General features: G+C 58.1%; 2 protein-coding genes across 5 annotated transcripts in view; both read left to right on the plus strand.

Moving 5' to 3' along the window:
* Positions 1 to 6,024, plus strand: part of SHANK3 (SH3 and multiple ankyrin repeat domains 3) — a 50,245-nt gene extending 44,221 nt beyond the window's left edge. For 2 of the 4 annotated variants that reach the window (XM_067698554.1, XM_067698555.1), the window contains one exon: positions 3,736 to 6,024. In XM_067698554.1, the coding sequence (XP_067554655.1) occupies positions 3,736 to 4,327 (592 nt within the window). In that variant the 3' untranslated portion in view covers positions 4,328 to 6,024. The other 2 variants (XM_067698557.1, XM_067698556.1) reach the window with 2 other exon arrangements.
* A 5,294-nt stretch (positions 6,025 to 11,318) lies between these two features.
* On the plus strand, positions 11,319 to 17,183 carry ACR (acrosin). Its single transcript, XM_067698732.1, has 5 exons — positions 11,319 to 11,389; positions 12,413 to 12,619; positions 12,823 to 13,106; positions 15,984 to 16,129; positions 16,656 to 17,183. Exons 1-5 carry the CDS (start codon positions 11,322 to 11,324, stop codon positions 17,181 to 17,183), a joined length of 1,233 nt encoding a protein of 410 aa, XP_067554833.1. The 5' UTR covers positions 11,319 to 11,321.
* Positions 17,184 to 18,901: the final 1,718 nt, after the last annotated feature.

Consider the following 18,901-nt stretch of genomic DNA (forward strand, 5'->3'; position numbering starts at 1 on the left):
GTGAGGTGTGTTTTTGCAGGAGATGTGATCGGGGCTTCAGGAGTTCACGGAACTCTGCTAGGGGAGCGGGAAGGGGTCACAGAGGAGGGGTCATAGGGGCATCTGGGTGCATCAAGGTTGGAGCCATGACCTAGTGTGGGCGGTGAGAAGTTAGGGCTGGAGTGAGACACAGAGACCAGAGAGAGTGCAATGGGACGCTCACAAGCCCGTAGGTAGTTTGTGCTTCTGTTGAGGAGTATTTCCGTTAATGAGGCTCTTAAATTTCAAAAGGCCACAGGCCTAGACCTGCCCTGCGTGAGTGCAGTGGCAGAAGGCTCCAGGCAGGGACCAGGGCCGGAGTGGGCTTTTTCTTGCCTGTTGGCACCAATGGGTTGACAGGCAGTCGAGCCTGAGAGTGACATGTCACGTTGTTTTATAACGTTTTTTTCAGTGCATATTGTGTTCCTGGCTTTGAGCTAGGCACCAAGCGTCAAGGATAGCAATTAGGAAGTGAGAGGAAAGGTCCCGAGTGAGAGCGCGGAAGGTCTGGGTCCGAGGTGGCTGCGGGCGAGGAGGGCCAGGGTTAATGCTGGGAGTTGGTGGCGCATCGGCCATGGCGGGGAGGATGGAGCGGCTGATGGTGGCTCGCAGGCCTCTGGTGTGGGCAGGACTGGGGCGAGGGAGAGCGTGTTTGGAGACCCCAGGAGAGGTCTGGGGAGAGTCGTTGGCTTCACATGTGGCCTTCTTGGCCACATCGGTCACAGGAAAGGGTGGGAGTGGGTGACACGGCCTGGGAGAAAGTGCGAACTGAGAGGGGAGCCCATCTAGGAAGGAAGGGGTAGAGGAGAGGGTGCCGGGCGCGGGGTGGTGGGGCAGGAGCAGACCTCACTGGTCAAGGAGTCACGAGGAAGCAGGCAGTGCAAGGTTCAGACACTGGTGGCGAAGTTGCTGGGGAGTGTGGAGCCTGGCTGAGACGTCTGGGGAAAGACCGGAAGGCGTCCAGGGGTGCTGTGCCTAGTGAGGTACCACATGTTAGAGAGTGGGTGGCCCAGAAGCCCTCTGGGAGGCTGGCAGCGGTTGTGATGTGGCCATGCCGTGGTCAGAGGCTGGCTGGGGAGGCCGTCAGACAGCTCAGAGTGGTGATGGACAGCAATGGCTCTGCAGAGGTGGTGTGGAAACATGTGGACCTTGACCATGGACACTCCCGGGTGCCTGGCCTGGGACAATGTGGGAAGTGCCCTGTTCCCCAAGAGGAAGGGGAGAAGCAGCAGGCATCTGGGCCGTGGGCATCCCCGGCCACTCCCTGCTATGCCCTGGGGCCTTAGGAGTGTGACCCGCCCTCTCCCCTGCGCTCCGCTGGGTCAGTCCCTCACTCATGGTACCTCCTGGCACCAGCCCTAGCCTCTGGCAGGTGCCCACCTCCCCACACCCAGTATCTCCCCTCGGCAGGGTCTCCCTGGTGCTTCTGAGCCAGTCTGCCCTCATCCTAGGCCTCCAGCTCACCCCCTGCCAGGGCTCCAGACCGTGCTCCAGGGGACTCTGGGGGTGGGCCACGCAGAACTGCATCCCGAGATGCAGGTCCCCGTGCCAGGGTGGGATGCTCGAGGCCCCGGGGTGCGGGAGGGCCCAATCCCCCAGCACTGCCCCCTCGCCCTCTCCCTAGCAATCACGACCACTTGGGCACCTACCACGTCCTTGGCACCCTCCCCCACCCTCCACTGCCGCCCCACTTTGCTCCGGAACCCAGGCGGTACCGTGGAGGTCAGACGTGGGAGAGGGGAGGGTCTCTTCTGGTGATCGGTGCCTGTTCCTTGAGCCCATCACCCCAGGCGTCCTTTGAGTCCCTCTCTGCTGGGTGGGGGAAGCATGGTCTGGCCTCTTCAAGAGGCTCTGCTCTGGGTCTGAGCAGGTGGGCGAGGCAGCAGGGACAGAGGCTGAGGAGAGGGAGCCAGTGGAAGGCAGTGGAAACCAGGCTGAGTGGGAGGGACAGAGTTGGGTCTCCAGCGGGAGGCTCACCTTGCACGGCTGAGACAGGAAGAGACCAAACCTGCTTTCAGGGGAGGAGGGATGCTCAGGGTGCCCGTGCAGTGTGGGACAGGTGCCAGTCAGGGTAGCACAGAGGTGGGTGGGGGAACCCAGGGGAGGGGTCCTTAGCCCAGTGTGGGCAAGGGCAGGGAGAGGGAGGTGCGATGGCAGCTGGAGAGAGGCCCTTCAGGCAGCAGCAACACAAGGGGACACGAAGCATCCCCAAGTGCCAGGGGTCTGCTGAGCAGCTGCCACACAGGGCTCTTAGTAAAGCCTGTGGATGAACACCACTGTGGTCTGCACTTCACAGACCAGAGAACAGCTCACAGGCAAGCCAGGAGCCCACCCAGCTCTGCCCACGTCGTGCCTGCACTTTCCTTCCTCCAGCAGCTCCAGATGTGTTCCCTCCCATCTCACCTGGGCCCACTGCACCTGAATCCCTCCCTTACTGGGTATCTGGCCAGGGGGCCCCTGCACCTGGCTGCCCTCCCTGTGGTCGTGACTGGGGGCCATGTGCCTGCTTTGAGGGCCTGGGCCGCTAACACTCTCTCTCATTGCTCTCTCCCGCCCATCTGCATGTGGCTGCTCTGTCTAGCTGCGCGGTGGTCCCGAGCGCCGGCTGTGTAAGTGAGCATGCCCATCCCATGCCTCTCGCTGTCTGCGCTGCACCTGCCCGCCTGGATCTCTGCTCTGCGTGGCTTCATGGGGCTTTGGTGCCACTGACGGCCCCATGAGGCTTCCCGTGGCCACAGTAGGGGATAGGGAAAGAAACGGGGTGGAGGTGGCATGGGATCTAGGAGTGGGTTTTCTCTGGAGGCGTTCCCCCAGCCAGGCCTCCCACCATGGCCATGCTGGGGGGCGTGGCGGGGCTGAAGACCTGGGGTCCTATCAGGTGATGCTGGGAAGTGAAGACCCATCTGTGTGTGTGTGTGTGTGTGTGTGTATGTGTGTGTGCGCGTGCACATGTGCTGCTGTCACTGTCGTGAGCAGGCCACTGCCACTCCTGCCACTGCTGCTGCATGTATGTAACACACGTGGGTGCTACCGCTGCTGCTGTGCGCTGTCCTGTGCGGGGAGGCCGAGTGTCATGGGTGTGTTGCTGCCTCACGCCTGCCCTGCACGTGCCGCCGCTCTGTGTGGGTGTGAACGCCGCCTCGTGTCTGTCTCAGACCTCATGGACTTGTTCCGTCTTGTGCTGCCACCAGCCTGTACCACGACTCAGCCAGCCGTGCGGCCAGCCCAGGTCTTTCTGGGTCCCCTCATGATGACAGAGGGGGAAGTGGTGTGTGGGAGAAGTGGTGAGGGGTCTTGCCGGAGTCTTACTCTCCAGGGTGTGGGTGGACGGGGCACTGTCCAGAGCTGGTGTCCCGGGCTGTCAGAAATGCGGTGGGAAGCCCTTTGCCCCAGCGGCTGTCTTTCCCCTGGCAGCCTGCCCTTGGAGCCCGCAAAGAGTGGAGGGGGCCAGGGGTTTTGCTCCTCGTGGGCCGCTCAGTCTAGGGCCCCGCCTCCCCCAGCAGGGCACTGGCTCTGAGTCTGAGGACCGGGCCAGAGTAACCACAGGACCCTACCCTCCTTTCTTCCTCTGGCCCTGAGGCTACCCACCGAGTCCCAGGCCACCCCCTCCCGCCCCCACCCTCCCACAGTCCTCCTGGCCGCTGGCCCCCGCCCCTCCGCCCACCCCCACCTGGCCTAGTGCCCCTCACCTGGCCTTGACCCCCTCTCCCTCCGCAGGCTCTTCAGCAGCCTCGGTGAGCTGAGCTCCATCTCAGCGCAGCGCAGCCCTGGGGGCCCGGGCGGCGGGGCCTCCTACCCGGTGCGGCCCGGCGGCCGCTACCCAGTGGCGCGGCGCGCCCCGAGCCCAGTGAAGCCCGCGTCGCTGGAGCGGGTGGAGGGGCTGGGGGCGGGCGCGGGGGGCGCGGGGCGGCCCTTCGGCCTCACGCCCCCCACCATCCTCAAGTCGTCCAGCCTCTCCATCCCGCACGAGCCGAAGGAGGTGCGCTTCGTGGTGCGCAGTGTGAGCGCGCGCAGCCGCTCGCCCTCGCCTTCGCCGCTGCCCTCGCCAGCGCCTGGCCCCAGCCCCGGGGCCCCCAGCCCGCGCCGGCCCTTCCAGCAAAAGCCCCTGCAACTCTGGAGCAAGTTCGACGTGGGCGACTGGCTGGAGAGCATCCACTTGGGCGAGCACCGCGACCGCTTCGAGGACCACGAGATCGAGGGCGCGCACCTGCCGGCGCTCACCAAGGACGACTTCGTGGAGCTGGGCGTCACGCGCGTGGGCCACCGCATGAACATCGAGCGCGCGCTCAGGCAGCTGGACGGCAGCTGACGCCCCCCCGCCCCCCACGCCCGCGCCCTGCCGGCAGGGTCCCCCACCTCCGCCCCCGGGCCGCGGGCTCGGCCCGCCCCCTAACCCCCACCCCAACGGCGCCCGGGCCAGGAATGTTGCATGAATCGTCCTGTTCGCTGTTGCTCGGAGACTTGCCCTGTACATTGCTTAGTGCCCTCCCAGGCCGTCGAGCCCCACCCAGCACACGGTCAGGAAGGGCGCGGGCCGTGGGGCGGGGGTGGGGGGGGGCTGGAGCGGGAGGGGGTTGGGGACGGGGGTGCTCCGGCCTGACCATCTCCCGCTCAGCTCCTGGTGGCTACTTTCGCAGAGGGGGGAACCTAGTCCAGCATGCAAGGTCAAGACACACCTTGGTGACTCGGGGGGAGGGGGGAGACATTGGGGTTCTCGGTTGGGGGCCAAGGAGCCCCCCTGTTTTGCATATTTTAATCCACTCTATATTTGGAACGAGAAAAGGAACAAATATCTCTGTCCTCAATAGCTTCCCTTCCCCTCCCCTCCAGCCCCCCACTGGTTCCGCTGCGGCTGCCCAGTCTTCCATCTCTGGCCCCTCAACTGCCACTGCCACCCCACATGGGGCGGGGGATGCTCCAGCTGGTCTGGGGTTGGCCAGGGTCCTAGTAACCCGCCCTGGGGCCCCGGCTGGGCCCTCTCCCCTCGCTGAGCTATAGTGTGCCCCACCGACCCTTCAGGTGCTGCGTGGAGGAGGGGCGGCAGGCAGCGAGTCCTGCTGGGCACTAGCAAGGTCAGATGGCCTGGGAGACCGTGGCCCTGGACCAGGGGTGGGGTGGGAGGGCAGGGCCCTGGCACCCGCCCCCAGCTATCTCTCTCACAGGGTCCCTCCCCAGTAGGGGTCTAGCCTCCTCCCCACGCTGCTGGGCGACTACAGCAAAGAAGCCTCCCCGCCTCAGACCTGAAGTCTCCAGTTCCGCCCTGCGTGTGTGCGCACATGTGCGAGTGTGTGAATCTCGGGGTGCGACTGAGTGCATCGGAGCCCCGCGTGTGCCTGACTGGAGAGCGGTCCCTAGGGGCCACTCTGGACTAGTGTAGGGGCTTCGGAAGCGTGCACAGGGTGCGTGCATGGGTGTGTGCCTGTGAAAGCACCCCGTCTCCACTTCCAAAGAAAGTCAGAGGTCGTCTTGCACACTGGGACCTGCTGTTTGCCCAGCCTGTCCCTCCAGAGCCTCGCCGAGCCTGCGTGGGCCTTCTTGGCGAAGGCATGCTGCTTGGGAGAGGCCCCCAGGGGCCCCTGGAGGCAGTGCTCTCCCCGCCCCCCCCCCCCGTCGGGCTTCATAGGGGCAGCCCTAGAGCCAGGCCACTGCGAGCCCTGGGGAGAGGCAAAGGCCCCGGCGGGCACCCCAGCCCCCCTTACTGTGACTACTCACACTCAGCAATGACCTGTGGGGCGGGGGGCCCGGGACGTTTTTAAACCTAGGCTGTGGAGTCTGGACTAAGCTCCATCCACGTCACTCACAAGTTTCTGTTTATATTTCTAGCTTTTTTTAATAAAAATTAAAAAACCCAGAAAACAGAAGTTTTCACAGCCCAGGGACCTGGCACGCCGGTCTGTGCCCACCTGCCCCGCCCCCAGCCCGCTGGCCCCATTCCCTGGGCGGATTCACACCCAGTAACCCTTTCACCGAGAGACCAGGTCACACACACAGCAGCAGTCACTGTAACAGACTGCCACATACACACTCGTCTCACACTCACCTGTGGGTTTTTGGTTCCGTTCAATTTGGGTTTTTAACTTTACAGGGTCAGTTCTGCTTCACCCCTCCTTTTGTATGGAGTTCCAGCTGGGGGATTTCACCCCCTGCTCCAGTCCTGAGGCCTCCTGACCCTGACGTTGTGATACACCCCACAGAGATCTATGTTTCTTATATTATTATTATTGATAATAATTATTATAATATTATTATGTAATAAATTTATAAGAAATGAAACCATCTCTCTGTTGCCTGCTTGAGAGGAGATGTTGGGAGCACAAACTCTGCTGTGCCTTGGACAGCTCACACAGACCTCCCCGGCCTCAAGTAAGCATTCAGCCACGCGCCGCGATCACCCGCAGATCCCCGTCTCTGACCCAGTCTCTCTGCTGAGCTCCACGCCCACGTGCCCGGCTTCTCCGTGCCTCGCTCTCTCTCCAAGTCCTGCTGGACCTGAGCCCATGCTTCCTGAGCTGGAAGCTTCGCCCTCTGCTCACCAGCTCAGTGAATGACACCTTCTGAGCTGTAAGTCCGGTTGTCCTCCGTGGCCTCTGTCCACTTTTCCCCCTGGTATCCAGTTGTCCCTAAATTCTGCTGCTCCTGTCTTTGAACCCTCTTCTGTCTACCCGTGCTCTCCAGCCCCCAAGGCTTCTGCCCACGTTCAGGCCTTCTCCCCTCTGAGCCAGCTGCCACCAGCCACTGATGGGGCAAGTGCTGTGTGGCACCTGGTGGGGGCTGGTAGCTCACGGGAAGGGCAGAGGCACCTCTAAGAGTGAAAGGAGGAGGAACAGTGAGGCGAGAGGGCCAAGGAGACCCAGAGGGAGCCGTGGAAGGGCGGAGACTGCGGGGCCCAGGTCTGAGAGAGGGCCAGAAGCCGCAGAGGTGGGCTATCAGACCAGTTGGGCACCAGTCGCCCGGTGGGGTTTTAGGAGGGGCAGTGGGTGCACAGCCTGGCCACGCTGGGTCAAGGTGGAATGTGAATGTGACACACGACAAATGTAGACCTCGATTCAGGATGGGGCCTGGGTGACGCCTCCAGGGAAGCGTGAGGATCCCAGGGAGAGTAAGAACGGTGGATGGGTGAAGCCTTGTGGGCAGAAGGGGGGTGGACTCAGGAGTCTTTACCCGGAGGTGGGGGGAAGGCAGAGAAGCTCTGAGGAGCAGCTGAAGGTCTGGACGGCCTGCAAAGGAAGGTGAAGGCCCCAGTGAGGCTGCGACGGCGACTGCTTGGCGGTGGGACCTTGAGAGAGGCTCATCGTCTGTCTAGAAAGCCCCCCAGTTTCAAATTTTCAACACTTTCCAATTTTGGCTTCGTTTTCAAGTTAGAAACAGTGGTCATCCTACAGAAGAGCCCAAGAAGGGAGTCGAGGAGTGGGGGCCTGGGAGGGCCCGGGTGTGCGGGGCAGAGGTGGGGCCCTGACTCGCTCTGGGCCTGAGCGCCGTGGCAGCTGGGGCGCTGAGCTCCTCTGAGCTGCGTGTGGAACCCTGGGCCTCCCCGGAACTGGGCCCGGGACTTGGGGCGAGTCCAGCTTTCCAGTGGAGGAGAGGAAGAGCTCGGCAGTGGGAGCCGCCTTCCCTGGGACTGGCGTTGCCGTCCCGGCCCCCGGGGGTCTGGGGAGACCGATGTCCCCACGGGTCGGAAGCCACCCCAGTGCCTCAGAAAATGGGTCAGCACCTTCCAGATCTATACCAGAGAAGCCTGCAGCGGCAGGTGGAGAGATGGCAGAGGGACACAGGGCTGAGTGAGCTGAAGCTTCCAAACGCCTGTGACCACTTTCTCACTCTGGACTATGAACTCCCTGCCCCGCCTCTGCCTCCTCACGACCTCAGAATGTTCCAGCTTTATCCTCTCAGGGGCCCCAAGCAACTCACCAGTGCTCTCTCTGGAACCCGGAGCAGAGGCTGTGGCTCCAACCCTCCCTTACCACCAGCCGCCCCCAAGGTCCTGGGGGCACTAAGGCTGGCTGGACGATGAGGTTTCTTCTCTGCCGGGGGCCGTGCTGGAGAACAACAGAGGATGGGAGAAGTGAGGGAGGGGCCGGTGGGAGCCGGCAGAGGTTAAGGGTCAGTGTGAGGAAGATGGGGTGGGAGTTGGACTGTTCAGGTGAGTGGGGTGCAGAGTGCACAGGAGCAGGGCGGACGGCTGGGGTCAGCTAGAGGGCCACGTCGGGGTGGGGAGGGAGTGGGACTGGAGACTGGGGAGAAGGAACCTCGCGGGGAGGGGTACGGGAGCCCCACCTTGGCCTGAGCCCAGCCCCCAGTAGCCATTGAGACCCCCATCCTCTGGCCCCGGAATCCTAACTGTCCTGTACCTTCCCACCTCCCTCCTTTGCTCTTGGGAACAGCGTGGAGAAGGCAAACGCAGTCACTCTTCCATTAGGTTTAACGACAAAATTAAGCCTCTGCTGGTCCGTGTGCCTATCGCTCAACCCATGACTGTGGCCGGGAGCAGGTGCTCTAACCCCTCCAAGACTCAGAAGTGGGCGCTACTCTGAAGAGTCAAACAATAATTGTCTTCTAGGATCTAGACATTGGGTCTTCAATCTTTGTTACTGCATAACCCCTAAATGTTTTGAAAAACTGGGTACCACTTTTCATTTTGAAGTTTATATGTTACATTTTCATCCTATATTTTGGAAAACTTGCAAAAGTTATGATTTCCAGAAAATTGTACATATTAACATTTAAAATAAATGGTTACATCATTCTGTTAAATGATTCTCATGGATCTAAATACTGGATCAATTTTATGCCCATCAAAATCCTGTAAAAACACCTGAATAACCTTTTCTTTAACAAGCAAACCTTTAATATCACTTATAGAGTTCCTATTGCCATTTCTTGAACTATATTTCCAAAGCCTTTTTTGGGTACCTTATCAGGCACAGTCTGACACTGAGTTAAAATAAGCAAGGCCTCAGGTTGGTGAAATAGGACCTCGAAACCTTCAGATAGAAGAGGTGAGACCACCTGAGATGAGAGAGAGGAGAGAGAGAGAGAGAGAGAGAGAGAGAGAGAGAGAGAGACCTTGAACACTTATGTAAGGCAGAAGAGTCCTCCTGAAAGTCAAGTAGAAGAAACAAGTCCTGTGACACTCAGGTATGGGAAGTAAGAGATCCTAACAGATAAAGTATCTAAGAGCCCTGAAACGGACGGAGGGGAGATGAATCCTCCTTACGCTCAGGGAGCGGAGAGGGAGACCTCCCGACATGCAGTAGCAGAGAGGAAAATCTCGTGACACTCCAATAGTTGATATCTTTGAGACCTGATTGCATTTATATAAGGGAAATAAAACCTCCCGCTTGGCAGGAAGGGAAATAATGAATCTCAAACTCATCTTTGTAATAGGAGAGAACAAGACCTTCTGACCTGCGGGGAGAGTATATTTGGGGCCAGTCATGTGGAGAAAATAACTTCCTGACAACAAGGTGTGTGAGAGGATGTCTCTGGACATTGGAGAGGAAGTGAGGTGCCCCGACAATTAGGTAGAGTAGATGGAAAAGCCTGATACCCGGGGACAACGAAGCCTCATGACACTCAAATGAGGAAGATGAGACGTGCTCGTACTAAAGTAAGGGACAGGAAACCCCTCGGTCACTTAGAGAGAAGAGGCAGGACCTCCAGACACAGAGCAGAAGAGATGAGACCTCCCGACACTCAGGGCCTGTGAGACCTCCTTGTGCTCACATGGGAGATAGAGATTTCATGGCCCTCAGGTAGGGGAGGTGAGACCTCCAGACACCCGGGAAGGGGAGAGAAAGACTTCAGACAGTCAGGGGGTTGAAGGGAGAGCTTTGGACACTTATGTAGAGGAGAGGAGACCTTGTGGTGCTCAGGTAGAGAAGATGTAAGCTCACGACATTGCAGAAGGGAGACGACGGTCTCCTCAAGCAGGGGCTGGGAGACTTCCTGGCAGTCAGGTGGGGATGTGAGAATCCCTGACACTCCAGTGTGGCAGTTGAAGCCTCAGAGTACTCATATAGGTGAGATGCAACCTCTTGACACTCAGATAGAGGATGTGAGACCTTTCGGTTCTCAGGCAGAGAAGATGGGACAAAGTGACACTCAGGTGGTGGAGTTGAGGCCTTTGGCCCCGAGATGGAAGAAGAGAGACATCGTCACAGTCAGGGAGAGGAGATGGCAGCTCCCTGGTACTCAGGTAAGATATATGCCACCTGCTGGATGTTCAGTTGAGGGGGATGTGGCCTCCTGAAGGTTACATGAAATGAGAAAGTAGGACATTTCGTCAGAGAAGATGCTCGGGTGAAGGAATCGAGGTCGGCTGACAATCTGAAAACTCTTCACACCTGGAAAGAGGGCATGAGGTGTCCTGACAGTCGGGTGGGAGAGGTGGGGCCTTGTGGCGCTCACATAGGTGGAGTGCAACTCCTTGGCATTCGGATAGGCCAGCTGAGACCTTATACTCAGGTACGGGAGCTAAGACTGCTCCTCCAGTAGCAGAGACGCGGCCTCCCCGCGCTCTTACAGGGGAGGTCGACTTTGTAACATCCAGGCAGGTGAGGTGAGCGCTCTCCTACTCTGGGGGTGAGATGCTGTCTCCTGACCATCAGAAGAGACTTTACTTCATGACATTCAGGTAACTGTGCTGAGAATTCCTGGCGCTCAGGCATAGGGGACGACACCCTGCTGCCCACGGCCCCAGGGAGGAGAGCTGGAGGCACTCAGGTAGAAGATACCGAGACCCTGTGGAGAGAAAGGTGGGCTTTGCGGCCTTAAGCTGGGTGAGTTCAAAATGGTCTTCAGAAAGTGTGCTGATAGCACACACTTGGAAGAGGGAAAGACAATCTCCCCCCGCACCGTTAAGGGTCCGCCAACACGTGGAGCCTCTCTCGAACCGCTGACACTTTGCACCATCTTGTCGCAGCGGGGCTGAGCTGCCCCTCAGTGTGTGAGTTGGAATGGGACTGTGGCCGCAGCTTGCATGAGGGGCAGACCCTGAACCTGCACCAAGGCGGAACCTCAGATGGTGTGGGGCCTTGGAAGATAACTGGGACTGAAGATCCTGGCCTTGGGACGGAGGGAGGGGGCTGCATGTGAACCCGCGTCGCCCTGGGGCGGGGAAACCTGTGCAGGAAGTTGGGAAGTCACCTCAGCATGAACCGGTTGAGCTAAAGGGCTCCTCCTGCCTGGCCTGACTGCTTGGAGGGTGGGCGGTGGGAGGTCACTCTGCTGATTGGTCAGAAGGCCATGGAGCTTTGTGAGGTCACTGGGCTTCCAGGCCAGGCTGGGGCAGGAGTTTGGTAGAGATGCTGCCAACTGCCGTTCTGCTGGTCTTGGCAGTGTCTGTGGTCGCTAGAGATAACACCACGTGTGAGTAAGTGTCAGAGACACCAGGGGCGGGGAGGGTGTCTTCTGAGTAACAGACCCCACCCAGACACCCTCTGTCCAGGGCTCTGGAGGAAGCCAAGCTGGGGCCTCAGCAGTCCCCCGGGTCTCACAGCGCCTGTTACCCACATCCCCAACCCAGTCCATCCCTGCTCCCAGCATCGTCATCCCAGAGCCCCCAGGGCCCCAGACGTCCATGGTTTCCTCCAGAGATTGACTCCTGGGGCCCTGCAGCACACAGGCCTGTGCTCCCTCCCCGCCCAGTGACGGACTTCACTGCCTCTTGAACGGGAGTCTTGATTCTCAGGAGCTCCTGTCCTCCCGCAGACACTGGGACCCCCCCCCCCACTGAGGGTGACCCCAAAGGCCCCAGGGTATCGTCAGGCGGTACCTCTGGGACCTCCACTCCACGTGTAGAACCCCGAGCCCCCAAGGTGCCCCGCAATGCCGATGGCTACCAAACTCCCACCAGAGGCACAGAGCCCTGACCTTCCCCACTCTGGGCCGCTCCCGCCCCAGTGTGCCCCCCTCCCCTGGGGGTCACTGTATCTACCTGCGGCTGCTCTCCTCCTACCATTGTCCAACCCAACCCTGCAGCCCCAGGACCCGCTGGCTCTTCCCGGAGTTTCCCACACAAGATTACCCCCCTCCGCTCCCACCTTTAGCCTCCCCCTCTGATCAGGGAACTCCCATACTTCTAGGGCCCTCACAGTCTGTCCTAGCTACCCATGGGCCCCTCTATCCCCACCTGTGACCACACTCACAAGACCCAAGAAATGCCACCCCTGGAAAAGTTCCTGGAGCCCGTGGCTTCCTGTCCCATCACAGCCGCCACAGCGCCACTGCTCAGCCGTCCCCCTGGATCCCACACCCTCGAGCTGCCCCTGCTTTCCCAGGACCCCACAGCTCTTCCCCACTGTGACCAGCCCCATGCCCCTCTCCCCCAGTTGTGGAGGCAAGAGGACAGGCTGGCCTATTCTTGATTCGAACTGTGCCCATGGTCTCTCCTCAGTGGCCCCTGCGGGCTACGGTTCAGGCAGAACCCGCAAGGGGGCATGCGTATCATCGGTGGGCAGCCCGCAGCGCTCGGGGCCTGGCCCTGGATGGTCAGCCTCCAGGTCCTCACGTACCACGACAATCGGCGGTATCACGTGTGCGGGGGCACCTTGCTCAACGCCCACTGGCTGCTCACTGCTGCTCACTGCTTCCGGAGCAAAACGTATGTGCGGGAACACGTGGAGGGGGTCTTCAGAAAGGCTCTTCTCAGAACTGGGCGTTCTCCAAGGGTCTGTGTGCCAGGGAAACATGATGCTTTGGGCCCCGTGTGGTTGACCCACACCCGCTGGGGATGGGGTGCTCCAAGGGTCACGGTCACCAGCCAGTCCACAGTGAGGGTGACCTGGCTTACCTCTGTGCCCACAGCAAAGTTACCGACTGGAGGCTGATTTTCGGAGCAAAGGAAGTCGTGTGGGGAAGCAATAAGCCAGTGAAGCCGCCTCTGCAGGAGAGATACGCTGAGAAAATCATCATTCACGAGAAATACTCCCCGGGCTCAGAGGCAAACGACATCGCTCTCATGAAGATCACCCCTCCTGTTCCCTGTGGGTACTTCATTGGACCAGGCTGCCTGCCCCAATTTCGGGCAGGCCCACCCAGAATTCCCCAGACATGCTGGGTGGCTGGCTGGGGATTCTTAAAAGAGAACGGTGAGTCCTGGCAGGGAGAAGTGCTGGGCACCTCGTTGGTGGTCCTTGAGGTGAAGGGGAAATATGTGGGCGCCTGCCCTAGCCCCACCCAGTCCCCAGCGTGGTGCTGTGAGCGGGACCAGTCACTGTCCCCTTTCACAGCCAGAGAAACAGAGTAGAGTTCCCTGCCCAGGGCCCCTCACTGGTGGCTGGTGTGCCCCCCGGGGAGAGGCAGATGGCAGGCGCCAGGAGAACCTTGGCGTCTTTAGCATGGGGTCGAGGCTGTGCCTGGAGCCCCAGGGTGAGTTCTGGAAGTGGGGGACGTGCCCCGAAGTAGCACTTGGAGAAGGGCTTTAGACTGATCTTCCCTCTCTCAGTGCCTCAGTTTCCCCATCTGTATATGGAAGGGCCAGGTCACATGGTCTCCAAGCTCTGCGACTCCTGAGCCCGGCCCTTCTGTCCTAGTGCCACCTCTGCTCCACATGCTGCCCAGCAGCCCATCCTGCCCAGCCGTTACTGCGCGTGTCCTCTGGAGGCCGGGAGAGGGGCTGGCGGTGGTTGTGGCTTTCTGCGGGTCAGCAACGGGCAGCAAGGTTCTGCTAGCGGGGCAAGACGGAGTAGGACAGGCCTCTGCTCGTGAGCTGCCCGTTCAGCTTTCCGTAGGTGGGTGCGTGAGTCACATTAGGGATGTGAAGATATGATTGAAATTAACTTAGCTTTCAATCTCTTTTGTTCATTGATAATGGAAAATCTGGGATTCCTAACTCAAGGCCGTTCAATCATTTGGGGTTTAAAACTCAGTATTTTTTTCTTTTTTTGGTAACAAAAATCGGTAATTTTGGATGCTTCCCTTAACTCGTCTTCTCCTCTCTCAAAGTTTGCTCTTAGTTTCTGATAGGATTGCCACCTTATGCTGTCCCTCGGGGAAGGGCATCTCCTCCCAGCCGCCTGTGCTTTCACTGGCCTTTGCTGACTCACAACCTCTCCTCCCTGGCCTGGGGTGTCAATCCCTGTCCGGCTGTTGGTGTCCGTGGCTCTGCCATCATCTCTAGAGCAAGTACACACTTTCTTCTTTTCTCATCCCCTGGCCTGCCCTGCTCTGCCCACCCGTCCGACGGGGGTTCTTTTGGGGGTTCTTGCAGTCCCTGGAAGGCTGATCTCAGGATTTCCATCTGGTGACCGCCCCCCCCCCACCCGCCCACCAACCCCACCTCTGCTGTCCTTTTGCTCAGGAGAACTGTGGGCTCCCACCTATACCCTGGACGTCATGCAAGACCTATTTTGTTCTAGAATCACCTTAAATTTAATGAGATTTCTATCTTTTTTTTTTTGCAAGCACATCCCCCACCTTTAAGGCCAAGTCTTAAAGAAACCCCCAGCCTCCTGTGATATTCCTTCCGACCTTTCTTTTCCTTGACCTACCTGTTCCTTGAACTCGGATGCTTTGGGGCTGGAAGAGCACTTTTGGGAATCGGCCTCTTTTTCCATTGAATTTTTAGCTCCTGCAGGCTTTTTTGGCATTTGATGTTTAAAGCCAAGGTGCTGGGACTGAGAAAACTCTTCTGTGTTTCAGGACACCTGGCTCTGAACAGTGAATCTCATGGCTTTCAAGACTGTGGGCTCTGCCATAGATTTAAGAGGTCACCTTAATGGCCAACAAGCCAGGCTTGCCATTGTTATTTCCGTGTTACCCCTACCCGAAGGGCAGTGCGTGTACAAAACCCTCATTGCTGCTTGGATGGGAAGGAAAGGTGGGGGCTGAGGAGGTTGGAAGCGTAACCTAAGCCACGCACACATGCATTCAGCAGCCGTCTACTGAATGCTGCCTGTGCCCGCCCCACCCGCAGCGCTCCACGGGGCGCCTGCCTTCCAGTCTCGGCCTTCAGAGCCGCGCTCCGGGTATGCCCCTCCGACAGGTCTGACCTGGCAGCTCCCATCTGTACTGCAGACGATGGTCAAGCCCACTGGGCTGTGGGTGCTGCTGTGGCAGGGCCAGTGGAGCCCTCCTGTCTGTGGGACCACGTGATGCAGAGGGGCGGGTGCGTGGGCTCTTGGGCTCCAAGCCAGAGGCAATGGAGCTGGCTGCTCTGGCCCCAGCACAGCCTGGGCCTTTCTTAACCCCTGGTCATGGCCGAGCACCTGAGGCAATAAAGGAAGTTCTGACGTGGCCTCAGGGGTCATTTCAACCACCCGTGCCCCTGACAGGTCTGCCTGTGTGTGGAGGCCCTGCCTAGCCCTGCTCTCTCCACATCTCAAAACAGATACGAGGCACATGGAGAGGGACTCATCAGACCAAGTCCAGCGGGTCCCATCCACAACCGGGTGGAGGATAAAAAGCAGGGGGGTGACCTATAGCCAGAACGAAAGGCATGGTCTGGACTTGAGTCTAGAGAGGAAAACCTGGGTGTGAATCCAAGCCGCACCAGGTCCCTGCCGTGACCTTGGCAAGTGGTGCTCCAATCTCCTGATGGGAGAAAAGGGGAATAACCGTTCCTAACTCCTGAGGCGGCTGTGAGGAGTGAATGGGACGAAGCCTGTGTGATTCATAGTGAGTGCTCAGCGCATCCTCAGTATAATTGGTAACATCCCCGCTGTCAGCCATCACCTACCATTAATGTACACGACGCCCCAGCTGTATCCATCCATCCTCCAGCTGCCGTCTGCCCACGTGCACCTCCTTCCTCTCTCCTCCACCTCCATCTCCCGTCTCTCCTCTGCTCTTCCAGCTGTGTGTTTTCTTCCCTTCAGGAGTGGGTAAGGAGAGGCCGGGGGCATCGACTTGCATGGATCTCAGGTTTAAACAGAGCATTTCAGGACGATGGGGTTTTAGTGGAGGGAGGAAGGCTTTCCCAGAACACGTCTTCTGTGATCACTGACCACTGAGTCGCCTGGCTGTAGTCCCCAGGATATCACCTATACTGCAGGAGGCACGTGTGAACATCATCGACCTCGACTTATGTAACTCGACCAGCTGGTACAATGGGCGCATTCGTTCAACAAATGTGTGCGCAGGGTATCCTGAAGGCAAGATTGACACCTGCCAGGTAACTTTCCTTTGGGTGCCCAGGCCCTTGCGGACACCTCTTTTTTGGATCCCTGAGCAAATTTCCCCGGTCCCGTCTTCCAGCATCTGCAGTCACAGTGAGCTTGGGAGGTGACACCCACCAGCTGCCCCTACAAAGGATCAGTCACCACTTGTAGAACTGTATCCCACCCTAACGCAGAGATCATATGATCCAGACACTGCTCCAGAGAGGGCGCTTACCTCTCTTCACCACAATGCAAAGCAGTCAAATCCCCTTGTACACACATGCTCACGTACGCACGTAACACCACGTGCTCAGGCACATGGATTTGCTCATCCTGCCCCCTCACCGCGAGGAAACCCATGACAATCCACACCCTTCTCATCCCAGAGAAGCTGTTGGTGCACCTCAACTTTACCACAGCCGCCTGTGTTTATGGCAGCAGGGAACCGTACGACTGCAAAAATGCCTCCCAGAGTCTATGACGCTTCTGGGCAGGGAAAGTGGCTCCGGCAGAGAGTGACTTCTGTGTCCTTCTGGGCAGGGGGACAGCGGCGGGCCTCTCATGTGCAGAGAGAGCGTGGAAAACAGCTACGTGGTCGTGGGAATCACAAGCTGGGGGGTAGGCTGTGCCCGAGCTAAGCGCCCCGGAGTCTACACGTCTACCTGGTCCTATCTGAACTGGATTGCTTCCAAGATTGGTTCTAATGCTTTGCACATGATTCAGTTGCCCACCCCTCCCCCTCCTTCTACTCCAGCCCCCCCCACTAAACCCGCCTCCACTCAGCCTTCTATTCGCCCACCTTGGTACTTCAAACACCCTCCTCGACCACCTCCCTCCCAGAGCCCCACTGCAGTGGCCCGACCCCAACCCGCAGCTCCACCGCCCCCCCCTCCCCCCCCTGCCCCCCCTCCCCCACCGCCACCTTCCACTAAACCTCCCCAAGCACTTTCTTTTGCCAAGCGACTACAGCAGCTCATAGAGGCCTTGAAGGGGCAGGCCTTTTTTGACAGAAAGTGCACTTATGAAATGGAGACCACAGACATCCCAGAGCAGCCTGCCTCCTTCTGATCTGACCCCCTTCTCAACGGACCCATTGAACCCCTCACTCCTGAGGAAAAAAACTCGAAATAACTGATTATAGATAAAAATATAAATATATGTACGTAAAGAGATGCTCTCTGGACTTCTTCCTCTCTGCCCTCCCCAACTCAATCCCTCATCTCAACTACCTTGTCTCCTCCTTTCACCGCCCGACAAGTTGGAACTGCTTGTATTAATGATGTCAATTGTGGTTCTTTTTAAATCTTGATTTTAAAAACTAGAACAAGGTGACCTGGGGCTGTGGTCCAGGTAATCATTTAGCGCTTAGTGTCTCTGCATATAATCAACGGGCCTCTCAGCTCCCGTGAGGTGAGCTGACTAGAAATGAAGGGTGTGCGTCCAAGTCTGCTGGAGGCCATGCTCTCCTGGTGGTGTGAAGAGACAGACCCACGAGAGGAATCTGTCCTTAGTTTGTTTCTTCTCTCCTCCTTGAGGTGGAAAGTGCTGCCCTGGGCCTACGATCTGTAGCTGACACTTGGGTCTCCTTCCTGGAGAGACAGGGCTGAGCTCAAGGAACACTCTGATGGGAGCCCGCAGAGTCTAGGCGGCGGGTTCTTGTACACCTTCTGCAAACTTCCCATGCACCTGACTGTAACCTAATCCCCTTCTTATATTTTCACTGTTGATAGTACTCTTTGACTTCCTTTTTTTCATTTATCAAATACAGACATTTCCATATTAGCACATATGGACCCCTTCTCTAACTACGCTCCGCAGTATGGGCATTTTTGAGCTATAGTGTCACATTTCCTTCCTAGGAGGGAATTTCCAGTCTTCCATTTTAGCTCCCCCCTCAATGTGCACGTTTCCCCACATCTGGTTCATAACAAATTCATCAGTCCTTGCCAATCTAATGGATGTTTTAATCTTCATTTTAAAAATTATGAATGAAGCTGTTTATAAGCGAAGCAAGACTCTTTTTTTTTTGCGGTACGCGGGCCTCTCACTGCTGTGGCCTCTCCGCTGCGGAGCACAGGCTCCGGACGTGCAGGCTCAGCGGCCATGGCTCACGGGCCCAGCTGCTCCGCGGCATGTGGGATCTTCCCAGACCAGGGCACGAACCCACGTCTCCTGCATCGGCAGGCGGACTCTCAACCACTGCGCCACCAGGGAAGCCCAGAAGCAAAACTCTTTGATCGGCCTTCATGTCCCTAGCCCTGAAAATGGCTACTCTAGCCCTGAAAATGGCTCTAGCCCTGAATATGGCTCTGTGGATACTCTAGCCCTGAAAATGGCTCACAGATCCTGGAGCAGAAGCCCTTGCCCACAGGGACAGGAGGAGCAGGGAAGAAATGGATAAGCAGTACGTTGAACCAATACCGAAGGGCATCCAGGCATCCGAGGAATATGCTCACTCTTTCCCTGTGGGATCGTTAGGCAAATGATAAGTATTCTCAAAAAAATAAAATTCAGGGCTTCGGACGCGTGGGCTGTATCTGTAGGCTGTATCACCTTCCGAGTTCCCATAGGCCCCTAAGACACAACACGCTAGCAGGGACTGAATTAGTGAAAGGGATACTTTTTCTCACCTCATAAAACTAGGTCTCTTTTTAGTGTTTGCTAATAAAGGGAAACAATTGACTCATTACTGCTCCTATAATAACAGACAAGCACAAGTCAACAACTTGCCCACAGTCAGTTTGTTCCTACTTTGGGGTGGTAAGTAGGTTTGCCCTTCCCAAGAA

Source organism: Pseudorca crassidens, chromosome 11 (genome assembly GCF_039906515.1).
Source record: "Pseudorca crassidens isolate mPseCra1 chromosome 11, mPseCra1.hap1, whole genome shotgun sequence".
Taxonomy (NCBI): domain Eukaryota; kingdom Metazoa; phylum Chordata; class Mammalia; order Artiodactyla; family Delphinidae; genus Pseudorca; species Pseudorca crassidens.

What these genes read in the sequence shown, in the direction of transcription:
- ACR (XM_067698732.1), top strand. Translation starts at nt 11,322, where the DNA reads ATGCTGCCAACTGCCGTTCTGCTGGTCTTGGCAGTGTCTGTGGTCGCT. An exon ending in CACTGCTTCCGGAGCAAAAC is followed by an intron (nt 12,620 to 12,822) that starts GTATGTGCGGGA and finishes CTGTGCCCACAG; the next exon opens with CAAAGTTACCGACTGGAGGC. An exon ending in GCAAGATTGACACCTGCCAG is followed by an intron (nt 16,130 to 16,655) that starts GTAACTTTCCTT and finishes CCTTCTGGGCAG; the next exon opens with GGGGACAGCGGCGGGCCTCT.